A 22,717-nucleotide genomic window follows, 5' to 3' on the forward strand; every position below is an offset into this window, starting at 1 on the left:
TGATCGAGCAGTCCCGTGTAGGACCAAAAGAGTCTTAATGCATGCATGTACGATCCCGTTTAATCCAAAGAGAACAAAAGCAAAAGGTCAGCTAGCTCTTGCCTCAAGTGACTTCATCTCTTACCCAAACTAATTTATAGACATAAGTTTTCCTCATCCATTAATACAGGAACAATTTCTCCTCAAGAAAATAAAAGGTTTTTGTCCAAAAACACTTTAATTTAAAACTTAAGGAGACGGGATTTTCATAGGATAGAGACTTTTTTTCACTAAAATTCTCATATAATTTTGAGACATACACAACAGAAGAGCAGTGTCAACTAAATAGAACCTACAACAGAGCATGATCAATGATGACAATGTGGATTTGGTTGAACATACAAAAAAGAAAAAATCCTCCAATTAAACTAGAATACTGCTTGAAAAAGGTAAATAGATTTGGAGCTCCTTAAAAACAATAAAAAGGGAAAATAGAAGTGTTGAAAAATGAGTTGTTTTTAACCAGTGGCATAAACAATTGAGCATCATTTATCTATTAATATTCCTAGAGCGCTCTGTTCTAGCTAATTGACATTCTTGCTTTTAGATATGTATCCATACCAATTCCCATTGCTCTCCATCTAGAACTGTCTGATTTCAAGCACATAGTTTCTATGTAATGTTGAGTCTTGCCATGTACATCAATGTATGTCATAAAGCAATTTTATATAATTAAAGAGTTCTTCAGGTTTCATCGATTTCAACAGAGGTGGGTGAATAAGCATAAATCACATGTATAGCTGGTATAAATAGAAGGAATGTAACAGTTATAATAAAAGTGTAAGCGTAGAGGAACAAATAAACATACAACAACAACAAACAACAACAACTACGCCTTCATCCCAAAATAATTGGGGTCGGCGATATGAACCAAAAAAGAAAATCATTATGGGTCTTCCACATGAATCCTTCTCCAATCATTTCTATCCAATGCCATGTCCACGGTGAGGTTCAAAGCATTCATATCCTTTCCTATCACCTTCATCCATGTCTTCCTAGGCCTACCCCGACCTCTTTTAACTAATATATTTTCCCATTTCTCCATCCTTCTAACTGGAGCATCATTAGGCCTTCGCCGAATATGTCCAAACCAGGAACAAATAAACATATGCAATAAAAATCAAACAAACAATAAAGCACACAAGACAAGTTTAGATGGTCAAGAAAACCCCTTGCACCCATGGGGAGAGAGGAATTTTATTATTACTGGAAAAATATGAGATGATTACAATGCTTGAATATTGAAAAAACAATGGAGTGATAATGATTACCTCAAATCTTAAAGTTCCTTGAGTGCACAATCAAAACCACACATACTGGTTTTCAAGGATCATACATGCTTATGCTCTCGAGCTTACACCAAAGAAGATCATCATTTTGAATCAGCTTCTGCCCCAAAAAAAACTAGCTTACTATACAAACCATTTTCTATTAGCTAAGATGATTTGATGACCCAAGACTGTAGACACAGAAGTTACTCTTGGTCAACTGTCTGTTTGATCAACACCACCAAGTAGGGATGTGGAGATATATTTTATTACAAAAAAAGGAGAAAAAACACAAAGAAAGCCATTAGTAGAAGTGTAGATCAATTTCTGATACAATGTGTCATGGACAAAATTACATGCAGTCCGCTATGCTATTGGATATAAATTACACTTGATTGCCCCACCTGGTACACCAGGAAGTCTTAAGGGCATCTGCAATCCAACCTGCAGTTTCATGCACAGCAGACTTCATTGATGATAAGACTTGTTCGTTATGTTCTTTGTGCTCTAATAGGGCCTGAACAAGTTGCAGAAGCTCATGACCACATGCTTGGACTTCTTCATCATATTGTCGGTTCGCATCTTCATTTTCCAATACCGCAGCCTGCACAAAGCATGGGACCTATTAGAGCAAGTAAATTAAGTGTATCATATTCAACCAAATTGACAAAGGCCTTTAATAGCTCACTCCCAAATTGCAATACCAAAGAATACTTTATGAAAAAAGGGGCATAACCCTGTTGTTTTAAGTGGAGAGAGAGAGAGAGAGACACCATTGCTTACAATCCAGATAGAATTGTCTGTTGAATTCATGACAACACTGCAGCATAACATTCTACATCACATACTTTTGATAAGTGTACATAATGCTTGAAATATTTAACTAAATTCTATGATTCAGATGAACTTTTAAATGGCAATATGTAATATTCAACATTGTCTCTGTCATCAAAACCAGATTAGCAGGAACAAAGTTACCCGGAAGCTTGTCTGTGAGGAAGCTCACTTCAGAGTGTGAAACAACATGCTTCTTTCATGCCACTGAAACTTCTGAGAAATTTGCCTCCCAACAATGGAAAGCTTGCCTCTCCCAATAAGAAAATGAACTTCCATTATATTGTAGTGGATTTCTTATGTTAAAAGAATGGTGCTTTCTTTTTCAAATTACGTTTTTTATTATAAAATATACATGTATAATCAATATTAGTGGTAAAATACGTTAAATTTATTATATATAAAAAAAGAACACAAGTTTTAACTATAATTTTATGTCATTTTCTACTCATTTTTATGTTATTTCTTGCTCACTGTTAAGATACATAATATCATATTGTATTTGTTGTATGTACCTAAGTATACTTAGGTATACTTATTGATATTTCTTTTTGCATTCTTATTCTTTCGTATTCTTTCTTTTGTACTTTTGGTATACCTATTGGTTTTTGTCTATGTCACATGGGTGCGGGTGCGGGTGTGGGTGCGGGTGCGGCGCAATTCCAAAAAATTTGGACACGGGGACTCGGCTATATATATATATATATATATATATATTAAAAAATATATATTATAAATATATATATATTTTAAATATTATAATTATATATATATAACAATAAATTAACACATAAAGATTGTAAATTTTAAAGCAAAAAAAAAGCAATTCTTAACAACACAAACTTACCAAAATATAACACATAAAGAAGCTTGTGAGTGTGATAAACAACAAAACTTATCATAAATCTGCCTCATCGTCTGAATTAGAAGGAAGAACAGGATCGAGGTAGTCCATGTTGAGAGTATGTAAATTATGTTCTCCCTCCAAGTCAAAATCTTCTGGATTTACATCCCAATTCTTGGATGGTCCACAACTGCATCAAAAAATCACTATACTAGTATCTAACTTAAAACTTTGAATACAAATATGAAATATTTAAATACAAACTTTGAATACAAAGAAAAAAAAGTACCTATACTCTTCTTTGGTGCGGCGAGAAATTAATCGTAGATTTGAGTGAACATATACCAAATCCTCTGCTCTTTTACTAGTGAGTTTGTTTCTTTTAATGTTGTGAATTTGAGCATATGTACTCCAATTTCTTTCACAACAAGATGATGTAGCAGGTTGGGATAACAACTTCATTGCAAGACGTTGCAGATTTGGTGTCTCTGATCCATATGTTGCCCACCAATTAAGGGGATCTTCCTCGTCCCTTACCACAAGTGCTGCTAAAGAATCAAATCTTTCAGTAGAAAACTTGTCAAACTCACTATTTACAACCTTAAACATGTGAGGATCATTAAAAACTCTTCCCAAATATATCATTCTATTTCTTGATATCTCAGGATCTTCATTTGGAGAAACACGACCAACACCTGCTGTCAACCATTTTTTTGCATAGTATTTTGGATTGAGAGAGTGTGCCATGCAATGCAAAGGTGTATTGCTTTTATCCCATCTTCTCACTAAAACTGAATGTACATGATTGTAAAATTCTGAATCATCAAGTGCAATATCTTTCTTCTCATGTTTAAAAATGATACTTTGAACTTTTTCAATCATATTGTCCCACATTTCATAAATTCTATGAAGCATGGGTACATCTCTGTCAACTTCTCTCAGCATTTCCCAAATAGGCTCTGTAAATTTAACAAAATATGTAATTTTATCCCACCAAAAATCATCACAGATGCATTTTTTGATAGCTTGAGCCTTGACATCATCTTCAGTACGATAAAAATCCCAATCTTGATCAGCCACCATCATCATCAATGCATTCTTGAGTTGCTTAATTCTTTTTATCATAACAATTAGAGAAGCAAAACGAGTTTCAGCAACTTTCAGTAACTTGAGATCAGAATGCCTATTAAATATAGAAAGGGCATGATGATGGTTTACAACAAAATTTCTAATATTTCGAACATCATGCTCTATTTCCTCAATCCATAAGCACATTTCATGTGCATGTGCATCATCTTTTGATGGATTGCATATACTCTTAAGTGCCAAATTTAAACTGTGTGCTGCACAAGGAGTCCAAAAAATATGTGAATATGTATCTTCACTTGCCAAATTCATTCCTGCACGACTGCAAACTGGAGCATTGTCAGTAATGATTTGCACCACACTTTCTTCACCCACTTCTTTTATCACTTCAACAAATAATCTCTTTAAATATTCAGCATCTTTATACTCTCCAGATGCATCAACAGTCTTCAAAAAGATTGGCCCATTTAGTGAGTAAGCAATGAAGTTTATCAGTGGTCGCCTTTGTATATCAGTCCACCCATCAGAAACAATCGACACTCCATGTCGTTTCCATGCAAATTTTTGGGTCTCTAGCAAGTCTTCAATTCTATTTTTTTCCTCTGCAAGAATGATTGTTCTTAGTTTTTCTGAACTAGGAGGCACATAACCACTCAAATTGCAATTAGCCAAAGATGTAATCATATCTTTCCAGTATGGACTTCTAGCTACATTAAAAGGAATTGAGCTTGAGTAAAAGAATCGACCAATCTTTTTATCAATTTCTGCTCTTGCCATGTTTTTGAATGACGCTTGTATTGTTTTATTGCTTTCCATCTTTCTTTTCTTTAAAATCTCTTCTTGTGTATCACTAGCAGTAGGAAAAGACAAATTAATCGAATCGCTTTTCATCTCTGCAATTTTCTTCTTTTCAGCTTCCTCTTGTTCTTTTTTTAATTGCTTTAACATGTCTTTGTCAACCCCAGAACATGCCCTAATTCCTTGACCACGAATATGCAAAAGATGTGCTTTCACACGCGTATAAGAACCTGTGAAAACAGTCTTACATAGATTACAATGAAACTGCACATTCCCACCACCACCACTACTAGCTTTTATCCCTTTTGTCACAAGCCTCCAAAGTGGTTGAGAAACATCTAATTCAGGGTTAGAACTTGAACCAAATGTATTGACACTACCGCTAGAACTCGACATTATATCTGAAAAGTGAAAACTGAAAAGAAAATAATTAAATAAGTAAATAAAATAAAGTTAATAAAACAGGGAATATTGGAGGGGCCAAGCCCCTCTTCTGCGAGCAGAGGGTGCAGGGAGGGGGGTCGAGCCCCTCTTCTGCGAGCAGAGGGTGCAGGGAGGGGGGTCGAGCCCCTCCTCTGCGAGCAGAGAGTGCAGGGAGGGGCCGAGCCCCTCCCCTGCGAGCAGAGGGTGCAGGGAGGGGAGCCGAGCCCCTCTTCTGCGAGCAGAGGGTGCAGGGAGGGGGGCCGAGCCCCTCCCCTGCGAGCAGAGGGTGCAGGGAGGGGGGCCGAGCCCCTCCTCTGCGAGCCGAGGGTGCAGGGAGGGGGCCGAGCCCCTCCCCTGCGAGCAGAGGGTGCAGGGAGGGGGGTCGAGCCCCTCTTCTGCGTGCAAAAGGTGCAGGGAGGGGGGCCGAGCCCCTCCTCTGCGAGCAGAGGGTGCAGAGAGGGGTCGAGCCCCTCCCCTGCGAGCAGAGGGTGCAGGGAGGGGGGCCGAGCCCCTCCCCTACGAGCAGAGGGTGCAGGGAGGGGGGCCGAGCCCCTCTTCTGCGTGCAAAGGGTGCAAGGAGGGAGGCTACGAGCAGAGGGTGCAGGAGGGTCGACATACCTGACGGAGGGGGAGACGGTGGCTGCCTGTCGCCGGAGTTCGGATCGCCGACGTGGTTGCAGGAGAAAGCTGCAGGGGCTAAGGAGGGAGAGGCAAAATCGAGAGGGTAAGCCCCTCTCCCTGTCGATAAACCCCTTTTAGGGTTCGGCTGCCAAAAAAATTTGGATCTGGGTCGGGTTTGGACCCGACCCGACCCAGATCCAAAACAAAATTTAAAACTCGAACTGGACAATTTTGGACTCGGTCAAAGTTGACCGAGTCCAAAATGTGGACGGACGCGGCCCGGACTCGTTGACCGAGTCCGACTCGGCGTTGACCGAGTCCGGGCCGAGTCCAAAGCCGCACCCGAGTCCGCACCCGAGTCTGTGCGTGTCGACGCGGGTGCGGCAACCCTTTACCTGAGTCCGTGTGACATAGGTTTTTGTCCTTAGTAGTGTAAGTAGACTTAAAAGGGGTAGAATAAGTATTTTTCATTTGTTGCATATATTTTTCAGTCATTTAAATGAAAGATCATTGTATTTGTATTTATTTATTTTTTTCTTTTGGTCAAATTAAGTTGACGAAAACAAGTCGTTAGGTTAGTCCCTCTCCCTCTTTTATATACAAGCAGTGTTATTAAAAACGTGCCTCAAGGCGCAAAAAACGTGCCTCGCCTCAAGGCGAGGGCTTTTGTGCCTTGAGGCACGGGCTTGAAGCGCAAATGCATAGAGGTGTATGCCTTGAGGTGAGGCGCGCCTCACGGTGAGGTCCGCACGCCTCGTGATTATGGTCAAATGAGGGTCAAAGCCCTCATTTGACCATAATTAAAATCTTGCCCCCAACCCTAACGAGGGTCGGGGGCCATAATCTCTCGCAGACCCTTTCCCTCTCTCCCACAGTCTCTCTCTCTCCCTCTCTCTCTCTCACAGCCCCTCTCCCTCTCTCTCATAGTCCCTCTCTAGCGTCTCTCCCTTATCGGCCTCCTCCTTCTCGCCAAAAGCAGCTGCGACGCCGAAAGCAACCATACCCCAGGTAACCCGACCCCCTTCATTCTTTTTCCTTCGTGTCTGCCTCCCTCTCTTGAATCTATGTAGCGGGCAGAAGCACGACCCCTGCTGTGCGATTTATTCCGGCAGGCCCGACCCCCTTCGTAGACCTTGAGACCAAGGTTGGGAAGTTGGTTGTACCAATGTTTATAGAGAAGAGCAATGGGTAAACGAACCAAACTGAAAGCCTTGTTCAGGCTCAGTTCGATTACAGCCTAGCTAAACATGAGCTTGCACAAGCTCGAGCTAGCCAAAACTGAGTTGGCTCGTTAAGCAGAACTAGGTTTTTTTTTACAAGAAGCCACAGCAAAAATGAACCAGTGACCTCATTGTTTTTATCATATCTGCATAACCAATTCATTTACTCTTATGTTTGTTGGCATATGATAAACCTAATCGTGCTCGTTTCACTTATATTGCACAAACTGCTTCTTGCTTATTGCTCAGCTCACTAAGCTCAAGTCTGAATGAGCTTTGTGCGAGCCAACTGAGTCGAGCAGTGAGTTGCTCTGTTCGCTTACAATCCCTTACAGTGGGGTGAATGAGATAGTTGGATGGTAAAGCTGCACTAATCTTTTTTTTCCATAGGAAATGTTGGGGAGCTCAAGTTTGAGGATGGTTTCTCTGCGTAAGAATAAAAAAAGTAGCTTTTAATATATGTTTTGAATTATTTCAATAGAAATGTATAAAAGATGCAGTAAAACATCACAAAATTATCACAAAATTATTCTTGTGTATTGATTAAAAAGTCAAAAAAATGGTGTTCTCATGTGCTATGTTTCAAAAAATTTACAAACTCCCATCTCAAACTCTTTCGTTTGTGGGTACACCATTATTGAGTTGGTGGTTTAGTGACCACATTTTGAATGACCTTACTTCAGACCAGTCAGTGGCGCTTTTCTACATGAAAGATATTAGAATTGAATACATTTTGCATTAGTTACATTAATGTTACTTTTACATGTTAATCTCATATTTTTTCCGTATTTATTTGAGATTTTTTATTTCGTGTTGGTTGGTGCTTCATCACTAAAGCATTTCCTATTTATTTATAATTTTAGATAATTTTTATAGTTTTTTTAAGTTTAAAAAAAAATTGAGGCTTACGCTTTGCACCTAAGCCTCGCCTCAGATTTTGGTGGAGCGCCTCGCTACGCCTCAACGCTTTTCACAACATTGTATACAAGTGTGTGGGTGTGTAAGTGAATGTGAGAGAGGATGGATGTATATTGAGTGTGTGTGCATGAGTATTGCAATGAGGTTTTTCTTGTATATTTTGGGTGTTTATTTCACATCAATAAAATATTTATTTTTTTATATCTTATTTCTTTTGTTGTATTTACACAGCTTATTGTATCTAGCTAAATGCAGTTTTATAATGCATTTGGATTTCATCTATGTTGTTATTTGTAGTTTCTTGTGTCTTAGGTTTCGTGCCATTTCGTGACATGATATCAGAGCCAAAAAAAATAGTATTTTACCTCTTTGGGTCTTGAGACTCTTTGGTTCGAGTTTGTGCTTCATGAAGGAATCATGATCGATGTATGGCTTGGATTCAAGAGAGATCTTATCTTAAATCTTTATGGTTATTTTTACATGAGTTGTCCATCTCATGCATTATACATAAGAAAGCACTCAATTTTTTATCTTTGGAAAATTATTTGTTATTTTTGAAAGCTCTTTTGTTGAAATTTCTTTGTTTTATGCTTGTTAATTAACAAATGATTGAGCTCTTTGAATTCTTTTTGGTATATGGGTTTATTTTTAAAACATTTAAATGTTTTCCAAATTTACAGTTGGATTTAATTGCATTCAGATTTGTGCTAATTTAAACTTTTTATTAAATATTTTTACAAGGTTTATAATATTTATTTGATTTGTGAAATGATATTTATACATGCATGTGCTTCTATGAGATTTAGTTTGAGCATGTGCTTGTGGCACTTAGATGTTTTATTCAAGTACCTCATGGTTATCAATGTCAAAGCATGTCTTTATATATGACTTCAAATTCATGTTTTCCCATTTTGAGGGTAGTGATCTTTTGTTGAGGCTAATCCTTGTGAGCATGACTTAAAACTTGTGGAATTTCTATGGATGGATATTGCATACTCTTAAATTATCTTTTGTGTGAAGTCCTTAGTAGTCTTATTTGATAATGTATAATGTTATAAGTTTTTTGTATATGCATTATAAGTTTTTTGTATATGCATAAGCATATTTTCATACGTGAGCACTTTATAAGATTTTGATATATTCTCTTCATACATGACATGTTAATATTTTTACCTTGGTTAGATTTGTAATACATGCTCTTGTATTGTGTATTAAGCACTTTTGCTTGTAGCTTAACAGATCTACAGGATCATATGGTTCTTTGGATAGTATAATGTTTTTCTTTATGCATTTTTTGAGCATTATTGTGAGCATAATAAAATAATATTTTTTGTGTGCTCTCTCACCTTTAGTGGTTTGTGTTCTCTTGCCTTATAGGCTTATGTTTGTGACCTTAGTGGCCTTGCATGTGTATCTTATTAAAATTGTACATATAACATAGAATATATATATATATATACATATATATATGCATGTATTTGTTTATATTTACATAGAGAAACCACTCTCAGGAACAGAGACCTAGCCACGCTAGCTTTGCCTGCCATACTTACGATCGCTGTCATAGCAACGCCAAACTCTGTGGGCTTACCCCCTGCCCTAGGGAGTCGCCACGCTTCGGCTTCTGCAAGGAGTGATGCCCATAAGATTTGAACCTAGACCACTTGCCTAGTGGCCTAGGTCTCATCCCACTATGCCAAACCCCTTTGGGGCGTATATATATGTGTACATATATGTATTATATATAAAATAACCTTTGTATTTTTATTTGTTTATTTTTAGTGCTTTTATGTTTTTTATTTTGGTCAACATATTGTTGACTAGACGTTGGAGCTAGTCCAACGGCTAGAGGGCTTCCTCTTGGCTTGTATAAGTAGGGGAGAATCCCCTCATTGAAAGTATGCTTTTTGCATACTTATGTGAATGAATAAAATAATATTTTTTATCTTTTGAGCCTTCTTTGTGTGTGCCCTTTGTGTGTTTTGTGAGTGTGCCCATAGTGGCATCTTTGTACTTATCCATTTTGGTTTTTGGTGGACATTTTGTTCGAACTCAAAGGCTCTTGTTTTCTCACATGGTATCAAAGCAAGGGTGCTCTTGCTCATCAGTGATTAGCATTCACGTGTTCATCTCTCTTTGAAGTTGGTTAAATTCATTGATTGGGTGCTTATGGGTGACTTCTCAACGTGTCTGTAGTGTGGTGCTCTCTCTCTCTCTCTCTCTCTCATCTCTTATCTCTTCTTACCCTCCTATCTTCTTCTTTGTAAAAATGGAAGACAAGGAAAGTATCTCCATCATGCCCATTAAACTTAATGATACGAACAATGTAATGTGGTTGTCAATCATGGAGAACCACATTTAGGGGAAGGATTTGTGGGGATTAGTGGATGGATTCAATTCGGAGCCTAAACTTATTCTCACTAAAGTGGAGAGCGAGAAAGAAGTTGCTCTTTTGGGTGAAGGAAAAATCAAAGTCATATCCGATTATGAGAGAAAATGGAAAGAGTGAAAAATGAGATATGCAAATATTATGTCTTGGCTTATTAATAACGTTAACATCAAGAAATGCTTTAATCTTGCAAATTATAAGCATGCTAATAATGCATGAGAATACCTCAAAAATATGTATTCCTTTAAAGATATTTCACATGTGTGCACCTATGTCACAGGGATTCGGCTAGCAGGGTGCCGCACCCGGGTCAACGCGACTCGACGCGGGTTCGGGTGCGGGTGCGGTTGGTTCATTCTTGGCGGAAGCGGGTGGCAAGCTGGGCACACCGAGGACGATGTCGACGCAGAGGTTCCCGAGCATCGCGATGTCGACGTTCTTCGCCTCGATGTCGCTGGCTTCGCGAGCTCCCGTCGATTGCTGGCGGTCGGAGTCAATCCTCTTCGGGGTGGCGGAGCCGAGATCTTCGCAGTTCTTGATCGCGGGAAGCCCATGCTTGATGCATGGGAAACCGGGGGATTTCGCGAAATCGGTCCTGAAAAAACCGGGAAAAAAGCAAAAACGGGAAGATGGGTAGAAGCGGAGATGATTGTCGACCGGAATGGGGCTCTCCGCGATCAGAAATCTTAGGGTTTGGGGATGCATCGATGAGAGAGAGAGAGGAAAAATTGCGGGAAGACGAGAGCGGATATTTCGTTCTTTATTTATTCCAGTTTTATTTTCTTTCAGTAAATTTATCGGGTTTTTTCTAAAGTAAATTCAATAAACTCAAAACTTATCTAACATTTACAAAAGCAGCTTAAACTTTAATTATTTGCATTTAACTGCGATTGAGTAGATCGTTGATTTGCCAAATCGGTGTTATGAGATCATCACCCGTTCGTTCTCTTCATCTAGGGCTGTCAACGGGTCTAGTACACGACCCATTAGGGTATATCTGACCCCCCCCAAATAACAAATCACAGGCTCAAGTTCAGGTTCGGGTTTTATCGGGTTACAAAAGTGGAATTCCAGATTCGGACTTGCATAATTTCAGATTTTTTATTATAATGCATTTTATACTTGGATCGGGTCAGGTACATGACAAAAATCATGACCCAAATCCCGCCTGCATATTACTCCCCTTAACAGCCCTAATTACCACCATTTATTGTGCAAAGGACCCAAGTTGATAGCCCACATAACGTCACTATTATCAGCAACCAGTGTTCATAAACAACCCAGCTTGGGGTGTTCAAACTCGGCTTATAACTCCAGCAATCCGATCAAGATTGAGCTCATGACAAGCATGAGTTGAATGAACCACACTCAGCTGGCTCAATTGCAAACTGCTTTTTTTTTCAAAATTGGATGCAATAGGATAACCCATATATATATATATATATATATATATATATATATATATATATATATATATATATATATATATATATATATATATATATATTTACATTTTTGCCCCTGCCGCACCCCCGCACCCGGGTTTTTTGGAAGTGCCGAATCCCCGCACCCGCACCCGCACCCATGTGACATAGGTGTGCACCTTACAAAATAAGATTTAGACTATGTCACATGGGTGCGGGTGCGGGTGCGACACGGGTGCGGTGCAATTTTAAAATTTTTGGACATGGGGACTCGGCTATATATATATATATATATATATATATATATATTATTTTTTAAAAAGTGCACAGACACAACATTGTCTGTGTCTGTGACTGCAGCACTGTGCATAGCACAGCATTGTGCACTGTGACTCTTTTTATTTATTTATTTTAAATAAAAAATATAAAAAAATCGTTTTTTAGGGACAAATGGATATTTTTGGACTCGGTCAAAGTTGACCGAGTCCAAAATGTGGACGGACTCGGCCTCGACTCGTTGATCGAGTCTGACTCGGCGTTGACCGAGTCTGTGTCCGCACCCATGTCGGGGCGTATCGACTCGGGTGCGGCACCTCCCTAGCCGAGTCCGTGTGACATAGGATTTAGACCATAACCCAAGATGATAGGAGCATTAGCGAACTACAATGGACTATCCAAACTTTGAGAAAAGTTGACACTTTTGGAACCAAAGTGGCATTGCCCTTTGAACATTGGGCTTCGGTAAAAGCAAATAGATATGGAGCACTTTTATCAATTTGTAAATGGATTAAGGACCGAATTTGAAGCCACCAAGTCGGCTCTCTTAAATAGAAAAAAAATTCTCTCGATTGTTGACACAATTAAAGAATTAAGTATCGAAGAAAATAGGTTGAAAAAGCACTCACTCAAGAATGATGAAGAATCTGTTTTGGCCATATCAAGACCAAAATCCTAAACTCGCACATACAAATCGCCTCATTGGGGGAGACAAGGCAATGAGTATGATAACAAAAGAATAATTATTTGTCACTATTGTCATGAACCGAGACATATTAAACTTGTGTCCTAAGTTAAAAAGAAGGGAGGAAAAGAAAGTGGCTACAATTGAATCACCACAAGAGACTGAGGACGTAATCAACTCACAAGATTCATCCGTTGGGGCTATGTCTTTATCACAATTGGTAGAACCTATTCAACCTATTCTTAGAGGGTCATCTTTTTCAATTGGAACCGCAGTCTCATCCTATTCCAACCCAGGTAAGTTTTCTTGACTTCTTGATTACAGTGCATCGTTTCACATGACTTCAAATTTTGGTATTCTATCTGAATATTGTACTACCTCAAGTGTGCCTAATGTTTTCAGTGTTGATGGTACATCTCTTGAAATAAAAGGAATAGAGAATTTTAAGAAAACCTTTCAAAACTCTAAAAAGATTTCAATTCCAAAAGTTATATATATTCCCAAACTGAATTTAAACCCCTTATCTGTTTCACAAATATCAAACCATGGTTGTAATGTCAACTTCTCATCAAGCGGGTGTTGGGTGTAAGATCGTCAGTCAGGGAAGCTGATTGGGCAAGGCCATAAGAATGAAGCTTCTACTACATGGATTTTTTGGAGATGCCCAATAATACTTTTTGTTGTAATGTCCAAATATTAGATTTAGACTTGTGGCATAGAAGATTAGGACATCCAAATGTATCCAAAGTTCCAACTTTCCAAACCTTAAAAAAGATTGTAACATTGATAATTTTATTTGTGATTATTGTATTATGGCAAAATGAAGGGATTACCATTTTTTGAAAAAACTTTTGTTTCTACTGGACCTCGAGTTAATTGATTCGAATGTTTGGGGTCCGACACCAATTATGTCAAAAGGTGGATATACATATTAAGTGATATTTGTGAATGGCTTCTCTAGATATACTTGGATTTACTTAAATATAAATATGAAGCTTTTTTGCATTTTCAAAACTTTCATAACTTAGTCAAAAATAGATTTGACAATAACATTTATATCTTTCGTACTGATTCAGGAAAAAAATTGTCAAAAGAATTTAAAGATTATCTCAATTTATATGGCATTACACATCAAAGATCTTGCCCACACACACTACAACAAAATAGCTTGGCCGAAAGAAAACATAGGCACATTGTGGAAACCACAAGAACTTTAATTATTGTCGGTCATGTTCCTAAGGTTTTTTTGGTTGAAGTCACTTTAACCGTTGAGCATCTTATAAACAGAATGTCATCTTCATCACTACAAAACATTTCCCATGTTGCAAAACTTTAGAAACTCAACCCCGATTATTCTAAATTGAGAATTTTTTGTTGCAAGTGTTTTGTCTTAACCAACAAAATGACAAGTTTTCGCCTAGGGCCATGCCTTACGCTTTTTTTAGATATGTTGGTAACCAAAAAGGTTATAGGTGTTATGATTCTAAGAAAGAAAATTTATATATTTCAAGAAATGTAAGTTTTTTGGACAAAAAAACTTCTTTGATGGTAGAAAATCTATATAATATAACTAAAAAACATAAACTATAGCAAAAACTAGAAGACCAAGAAAGACAAACAGGAAGAAGAAGAAAAAAATAGGAAGAAGAAGAAAACGAAAAAAGAAAAGAAGGAAAAAATAGGAAGAAAAAAAAAGAGAGAACAAAGAAGGGGAAGTGAGCTTCCCATTAAATGGGACCCATTTAATTATGGCGCTTCCCAGTGTGTTTCGAAAGAGCCAAGTTTCGCGCTTCCGAAACTCCCCTCAGAGAAGCATGCTTCCCTGGGTCCTATAGCACTTTTGGTAACCCTGCTCTTGGGTTCTATGTCATTTCGTGATAGCTCACTTCCCTTTACTCTTCGTTAAACCTTTAATCATTATCCATCCTTAGTTGTCAAAAGTGCTAGTCGACGCCTAGGCGGACAACCCCAAAAAAGGATTAGTCAGGGCCTAGGCGGGACCAATGTTGTCAATATCGGTATTGGCCCTTAATCGTTTGGCCATTGATTCAACTGTATCAACCGATACCGATACTCAAGTGAATCGTTCTGTATCCACCCAAAAATAATAATAAACTACTATGTGTCAATCATAACGTGACACGTGTTAAAACCATTAAAATACTTTTAAAACAATATTAAAAAATATTTTTAGTATTATTTTACATTTATTAAAAATAGTCGAATCAGGCTTGCAGCGTATCGATTTTTTGTTGATACGATGTGTATCAGCCGATATGCACTGATACTGATAACATTGGGCGACACTAATTGGCCTACGTGGGACCAAGAAAACAAAATATCAAGAAAAGCATAAACATTACAATACAACAACTACGCCTTCATCCCAAAACAATTGGGGTCGGCGATATGAACCAAAAAAGAAAATCATTTTGGGTCTTCCACATGAATCCTTCTCCTCCAATCATTTCTATCCAATGCCATGTCCTCGGTGAGGTTCAAAGCATTCATATCCATGTCTTCTTAGGCCTACCCCTACCTCTTTTAACTAATATATTTTCCCATTTCTCCATCCTTCTAACTGGAGCATCATTAGGCCTTCGCCGAATATGTCCAAACCACCGTAAACGATTCTCTCTCATCTTATTTTCAATAGGTGCAACGCCTACCTTCTTATGTATCTCCTCGTTCCGAATCTTATCTTTTATTGTATTTCCACACATCCATCTAAGCATACGCATCTCAGCTACTCATTTTTTGAATATGATGTCTCTTGGCAGCCCAACATTCTGTACCATATAGTAAAGCAGGTCTAATAGTCGTCCTATAAAACTTTCCCTTCAACTGCAATGGCATTCTACGATCGCACAACACTCCAGTTGCACTTCAATGTAAACATTACAATAAATAGTTAAATTTAGTAACAAAGATATTATTCTAATTATGAATAATACATATGCAATTCAATGTAAAATATTGTAAAATCCATAAAATTACATAGCATTGAACAATAAAGCATATCCATATTGTATAAGGTATCTACATAAATATATAAGATACACCACCACCACCCAACATATATGTGTATGTGTGTGAAAAATATGGACATACATGTAAAGAACAAAAATAAAATAGAAGGAAAAAAGTAAGAAAAAAGGAAGACAAAGAAAAAAAAAAGAAGAAGAAAAAAAAAAGAGCGGAAGGGCAAGAGGAGAACAACAACTACGCCTTCATCCCAAAACAATTGGGGTCAGTGATATGAACCAAAAAAGAAAATCATTATGGGTCTTCCACATGAATCCTTCTCCTCCAATCATTTATATCCAATGCCATGTCCTCGGTGAGGTTCAAAGCATTTATATCCTTTCCTATCATCTTCATCCAAGTCTTTTTAGGCCTACCCCGACCTCTTTTAACTAATATATTTTTCCATTTCTCCATCCTTCTAACTGGAGCATCATTAGGCCTTCGTCGAATATGTCCAAACCACCGTAAACGATTCTCTCTCATCTTATTTTCAATGGATGCAACGCCTACCTTCTTACGCATCTCCTCATTTCGAATCTTATCTTCTATTGTATTTCCACACATCCATCTAAGCATACGCATCTCAACTACACTCATTTTTTGAATATGATGTCTCTTGGCAGCCCAACATTCCGTACCATATAGTAAAGCGGGCCTAATTGTCGTCCTATAAAACTTTCCCTTCAACTGCAATGGCATTCTACGATCGCACAACACTCAAGTTGCACTTTTCCATTTCATCCACCCAAACTTTATCCTATGATTTACATCTCCATCAATTTCTTCATACTTTTGAATGATAGATCTTAAATATTTGAAACAGTCATCCACCGGTATTTCTTGCTCACCAAGCTTCACTACACTCCCATCACTACTTTGTTGCTTACTAAACCGACATTCCATATATTCTGTCTTACTCAACTTAAAACCTCTTGCTTCCAATGTATGTCTCAATAATTATAACTTAACATTAACCCCAGCTCTAGACTCATCAATCAAAACAATATCCTCGGCAAACAACATACACCACAGCACATTTTCTTGAATTGATCTCGTAAGCTCATCTATCACTATAGCAAATAGGAAAGGGCTTAATGCAGATTCTTGATGTAACCCAACCGTTATAGGAAAATTGGTGGTCACCCCTCTACAAGTACGGACATTGGTTACTACTCCTTCGTACATATCTTTAATTATACTAATGTACTTGAGAGAAACACCTTTCTTCATCATTGTCCACCAGAGAACATCCCTAGGAACTCTATCGTATGCCTTCTCCAAATCAATAAAAACCATATGCAAATCTTTGTTCCGCTCTCTATATCTCTTAATAAGTTGTCTAAGAAGATGTATAGCTTTCATAGTTGATCTTCCAGGCATAAAACCAAATTGATTCTCTGATATCATGACAACCTTCCTCAACCTATACTCAATCACCCTCTCCCAAAGTTTCATAGTATGACTCATGAGTTTTATACTACGATAGTTTGTGCAATCTTATATAGTACCCTTATTCTTATATAGAGGCACCAAAGTACTCTTCCTCCACTCATTAGGCATCTTATTTGTCCGTCAAATCTTGTTAAAAAGATTTGTCAACCATTCTAAACCTTTCTCACCCAAGCATTTCCAAGCAAGATGAGGAAGAAGAAAAAAAATGAAATTTCAAAAGAGAAAAAAGAAGGAAAAAAGGAAAAAGGGAAAGGGGAAAAAGAAGAAAAAAGACAGAAAAAGAAGAAGAGGAAGAGGTGGAAAAAGAGAAGAAGGTGGAAGGGCAAAAGGAAGAGGAAGAAGATAAAAAGAAAAAAAGAAGAAGTGGTAACCCTAGCTTAGGCGGCCTAGGCGAGGCCTAGGGGGTGCCTAGGCACCACTTTGGAAAACTAAGTATCCATCCAAGCATTTATTAAGTACACACTTCTAGATTCATGCTTCACACATCACTTTTTGCACCCACTACTTACACTAGTAACCATGAGCTGGGCACTCATTAGAAATAGTCGGGATGATGAGCAGATCTGGACTTAGGACAGAAAATGACCTTAATATAGAAACCAGTTTACTGGGTGTTCAATGCACATAGGCTCCCTTTATTTTGTCCAGTTTGATTGCTTGCCCAAGACCAACAGGTCAGGCGTATCTCAAGTGTCTTTACATCTGAAATACCAACACAGAACCACAAGTTGACATCTTTGGAGGTCGACTCATTTTTTTGTTAACTTATAACAGAAGTAAACAAAGGTCTAAAGATAGCTACAATGTAATCTGTGTTTTTACAGATGCAAGAAGTGCAAGGCTCACCACTGAAATAGCATTATTAGTTGCCAAGAAAAAATCATTCTTTGTTAACTTAGAAGCAGAAGTAAACAAAGGTCTAAGATAGCTACAATCTAATCTGTGTTTTTACAATGCAAGAAGTGCAAGGCTCACCACTGAAATAGCATTATTAGATGCCAAGAAAATATCATTCTTTGCAAGAGATAACAAAAAACAAAAACAAACCTTCAAATACTCTTCAGCTTCTTTCTCCTGCTTTTCTGAATTCTGGCGTTTTTTGTCAACATCCTCTTGTAGTTTTTTGGCTGATCTTGCACAATGAGAAATGTACTTTTGCATGTCCTTCTTTAGTGAGATCTGATGAGCTTCTGCCTGAGAAATATTTTCATTTTCATAAGATAAGTGTTATTAACAAAGAATTTGCTTATAGAAATCATTCACATTGAATCGCTTATAGGATATATTTTAACCAAACTAAATAACAAGCTACTTCTCACATTGAAGATATAGAGACAGGCCACAAGAGATGAGACCATTCTTAGTTTAAGTTTAAACTGATTCTTACACAATTTAAGCTTACAGAGAAGTATTCATAAAATACTCATAAATTGACATTCCTAGCGTGTGTGTGCCCCGTGTGTAAAAGCAAATTTCATTGCGGTGGAGAGATAGAATACATACTTTCTCTATCTTTGCTAGCAGCAATGCATTGTCGTTTTGCTTAGCATCTACTTGTGCTGAAATTTCATGCAACTGCTGTTGAAGAGCAACTAAATCCTCCAAGCTATCCTTGGAGGATTTCTTTGTCTCATCAAGAAAAGAAAGTTGCACAGGCCTGACCATCTTTTTGAAGTCAATCCCCAATATTTCAACTGTTGTTGATCCCTCACCGTTCAGCTTAAAGCAGAAACTACCGCCAGACTTTAACCTGGTTATAAGATAAAATGATACAAACTAGTGATAAAAAAACTACCATTTAAACTGAAAAAACTACAGAACATGAAAAACAGAGAAAATCACAAACTAACACTGTAACATGAAACCAAAGATACAATAACATATACATACAAAAGAAAACAACCAAACATCCAGAAATCCATATGTTCATAAACATGCTCACATGTAATAGGAAACGAAATTTAATATTTCAGAATGCAAATAATAGAAAAATGAAAGAAAAAAAAATCTCAATCACCAACATCATTCAACTGATTTTATCATCTTTCACCTCCTTTGCTTTCATTGCAAGTGCCTCCTTTTCTTGCATTTCAATTTCGCAACCACCCTTTGTCTTCCCTTCTGCTTTTTGCTGACTGTGTGCATGCATGTGATTGCACACACTAAAAAGATGACAAGAATGGACACTTTCTTTTTAAAAGCAAGAGAAGGCAAAAAGGTGCCTAGGCATTGCCTAGCTCCCCTATGCCCTCCTAGGTGTGTGCCTAATGCAAAAGGCCCAGGCACACTTCAAGAAAGCAGTTGCCAGCGTCTAGGGCACCAAGAGTCTTACGTGATGCCTTGGCACATTTCTAACTGCCTAGATTTTAACAGGTGCTATAATGAAAGGTTTAAAATAACATAAAAATGGCCCCTAGCAAATGGCTTTGAAGTTATTATACTTGTGGATAGGGACTGATTTCTTGGATGTAATTTGAGTACTACTTTAGCTGTCATTCTAAAACAGTCCCAACAGCTCTAAATCCCTCTTGAAGGTCTTCCATGTTCAGTCTGGATTAAGAACACATTACCTAAGGATAGCAAGATTAGTCCCCACTCAAATGAAAAACTTAGATCAAATAGTGCCACTGGAAATGAAGCTGTAGTTGTAACATGAGATTCTAGAAGTGAAATTAAGTTATAGCTTTCGAAAATTATATATATGCCAAAGCTGTAGTTTACCAATTAATTATATATAAGAAGTTCAGACTATAACTTATTCTAATAAATAAGTTGAATTACAAGATACACTCTGGACATGATAAAGAATAAGCCAACTGTTGGAAAAGAATCCACTGCAATGGCAATATATTTTCCTACAAAATTTGAAGTATATGGAGTTAACAAAAACCAAACCATTTATCTATTATCGTTTAAAATTAGACTTGTTCAAATGACCACTCTGCTCAAAGGCATCACTGAAAACATATTAATCCACCTACAAAAGATATACAAATGCAGATGATATTATTACATAAAAAACTTCCATCATTTTGTTTGGATAAGACAACAATTCTCAACAATATTGATAATGCGGTTAATGCCAGAAGGCCAATTGGTTCTTAATCCATCTTCAAGGCTAATGGATGGATCTCTTTAAGCTAAATAGTTTCACCAAATTCACACTAAACATGGAATTTAATGCTTTCACAAAACAGAGGCTACTTACCGCTTAATGGCCTGGTTACAATTTGCAATCAAGCATTCCACTTCCTTCAGGGAATTGCCAGCAGATACCTGAAAATCCCACACCTTCTCCTCCCACCCAATCTTTGACTTCTCCGTCTCCGCTATCTCATTCTCGACGGCCTGAAGCTCCCTCTTCATCTTCTCCACATCCCTGATATTCACGGTCTGCACATCAATCCTCTTCCTCAGCTCCGCATTCTCCTCTGATATCCTCTCTTTTTCCTTCAATCTCTCCTCGAGCTCTTGGCTCCGATTCTCCAGCGATGTTTCCAAGTCCTTAGTCCGGCTCATGAGCTCCTTCACGAGCAACGAGAATTTCTGAATATCCGCCTTAAGCAAGCCCTTGTCCTTCTCCAAAACCTCCTTCCGTGAAGGCCGAGACCTGATTCCCTGAACCTTCGCTTCTAGATCCGCCACAGCTTTCTCCATCGCCTCCAAATTCTGCATAGAAACAGCGTTCTGCTGCTCCAATTTCGACATATATTCCTTATCTATCTCCGCAACGCTAGCATCGTCTCCGTGGAGGAAGTGGCTGTAGCTCAAGGCAGTGTACTGAAGCAATTCGTTCTCAGCGAAGAACGACGGTGAATCGGAGCTCAGGTGCTCCTTGTACTTGAGGCCCTGGACCAGCCAATGCATCGCGCCGAGGAGAGGGGGCCACGAGTGGGGCGTTCCGGGGGCCTTGAGGGCGCTCTTGTTGAGGCTCAAGGGCGAGCCCAAATTCTTCAAGACAACGGGGAGATCCTCTTCGAGCTTGCCGGGTTCCCAATCGAAGTGCTTGAGGAGGAAGCGGAACGTCTCCGTGATGTTCTTCGCGCTCGGGAGCGGCTTCAGGGTTAGAGTTCCAGTGCAGCCGTGGGAGGAGAGGTAGGAATTGATCGACCGGATGGCCGACAACTGATAGGACCGATCGGTGAGAGGAACGGCGTCCATTTTCGACAACGCGGCCGATGATCGACGGTTGCTCCCGACGGAGTCCCGGCCGGCTGGGGCGGCCATCTTCCAGGAATCCATGGCCGTCCGGGCTTCCGCCGTCTGCCGAATCGACGACCCTCGTCGCGCCTTCATCTCTGTCTCTCTCTCTCTCTCTCTCTCTCTGGTTCTGAATTCTAGGGTTTGCTTTCTGTGAAATTTGTACCAAATAGTTTTCCCGCCTTTGGGGAGAAGAAGAAGATCATATCAGGAATAGCATGGGCGACACAAATGCAATATAAAAAACAAGCCATTATTTCTAGATCTTCCACGTGTATAGCTGCAATCTGATAGGATTGCAGACCAAACCAGATCTGATTATAATCCTATTTCTTATATAGGAACACGCCATTTTGGTTGTTTGTCTCTAATGACACCATCGGGCATGCGAGCACGTAGAACACCGACACGTACAATAATTATTTTAACATTTTTAATGATTTATTTTTATTATTTTAATAAAATACAATTTTAAATATTAAAATATCAAATAAATAGTTTTTATTTATTAAATATTAAAAAAATCGTGTGCCCTCGTGTCTTAATTTTCCAAAAAGTTTTAGAACTTATGGGTCAGACACGAGTCATTAGTCCTCGTGTCCACTTATCCTTTTGACATGGCCTAATTAACTATCTAGGTTTGGATCTGAACAAGATCTTCTTTGGTGGGATCAAGCAAGAAATTATCATCCCGTTAGGGTTTATGTAAGAATGATAAGATATATACCCAAAGAATTTTGGAATGTTAAATGGAGACACCCAGTTGGAGAAAGCTAAATTTTCTCACAGAGTAAAATTAGGGATGCAAACAGACGGGATCCAGTATGCAGCTTTTATGATATTTTGTTGTTCCAACTGGATCTGAATCCGAGTTTCCTAAGTATTTAGCTGATTCAGTTTCGATCCCTTTGCATCCCTAAGAGACACAAAAGGAGAAACCAAAAAAAAAAAACACTTCCTTTTTAGGGTTAGGCAGACCCCTATCAGTTATACAACCATATACCATTGGGATTCAAACTTGCAACATCCCAACACAAGGTGACGTGCACTAACTGCTCCTGCTAAACTTGTGAAGCCCCAGTTGGTAAAAAAAAAATGACACTTGGATTAGGCTAGTGTATACCACCCTTAATGTGAAAATAGGCATCCTTTAATTGAACCTAGATCCCAATTTTAGATGATATAAGGGAAACAGGGAAAAAGGTTAGACACA

At 38.4% G+C, this 22,717-nt stretch overlaps 1 protein-coding gene across 1 annotated transcript; it reads right to left on the reverse strand.

Annotated features, from left to right (window-relative positions):
* Positions 1–1,231: 1,231 nt before the first annotated feature.
* LOC149816419 (kinetochore protein NDC80 homolog) lies at positions 1,232–21,538 on the reverse strand. Its single transcript, XM_089987153.1, has 4 exons — positions 20,513–21,538; positions 18,808–19,054; positions 18,352–18,498; positions 1,232–1,911 (listed from the first exon to the last, which is right to left on the reverse strand). Exons 1-4 carry the CDS (start codon positions 21,529–21,531, stop codon positions 1,693–1,695), a joined length of 1,632 nt encoding a protein of 543 aa, XP_089843279.1. The 5' UTR covers positions 21,532–21,538; the 3' UTR covers positions 1,232–1,692.
* Positions 21,539–22,717: the final 1,179 nt, after the last annotated feature.

This window comes from Nuphar pumila, chromosome 14 (assembly GCF_984573655.1).
Source record: "Nuphar pumila chromosome 14, dmNupPumi1.hap1.1, whole genome shotgun sequence".
Lineage (NCBI taxonomy): Eukaryota > Viridiplantae > Streptophyta > Magnoliopsida > Nymphaeales > Nymphaeaceae > Nuphar > Nuphar pumila.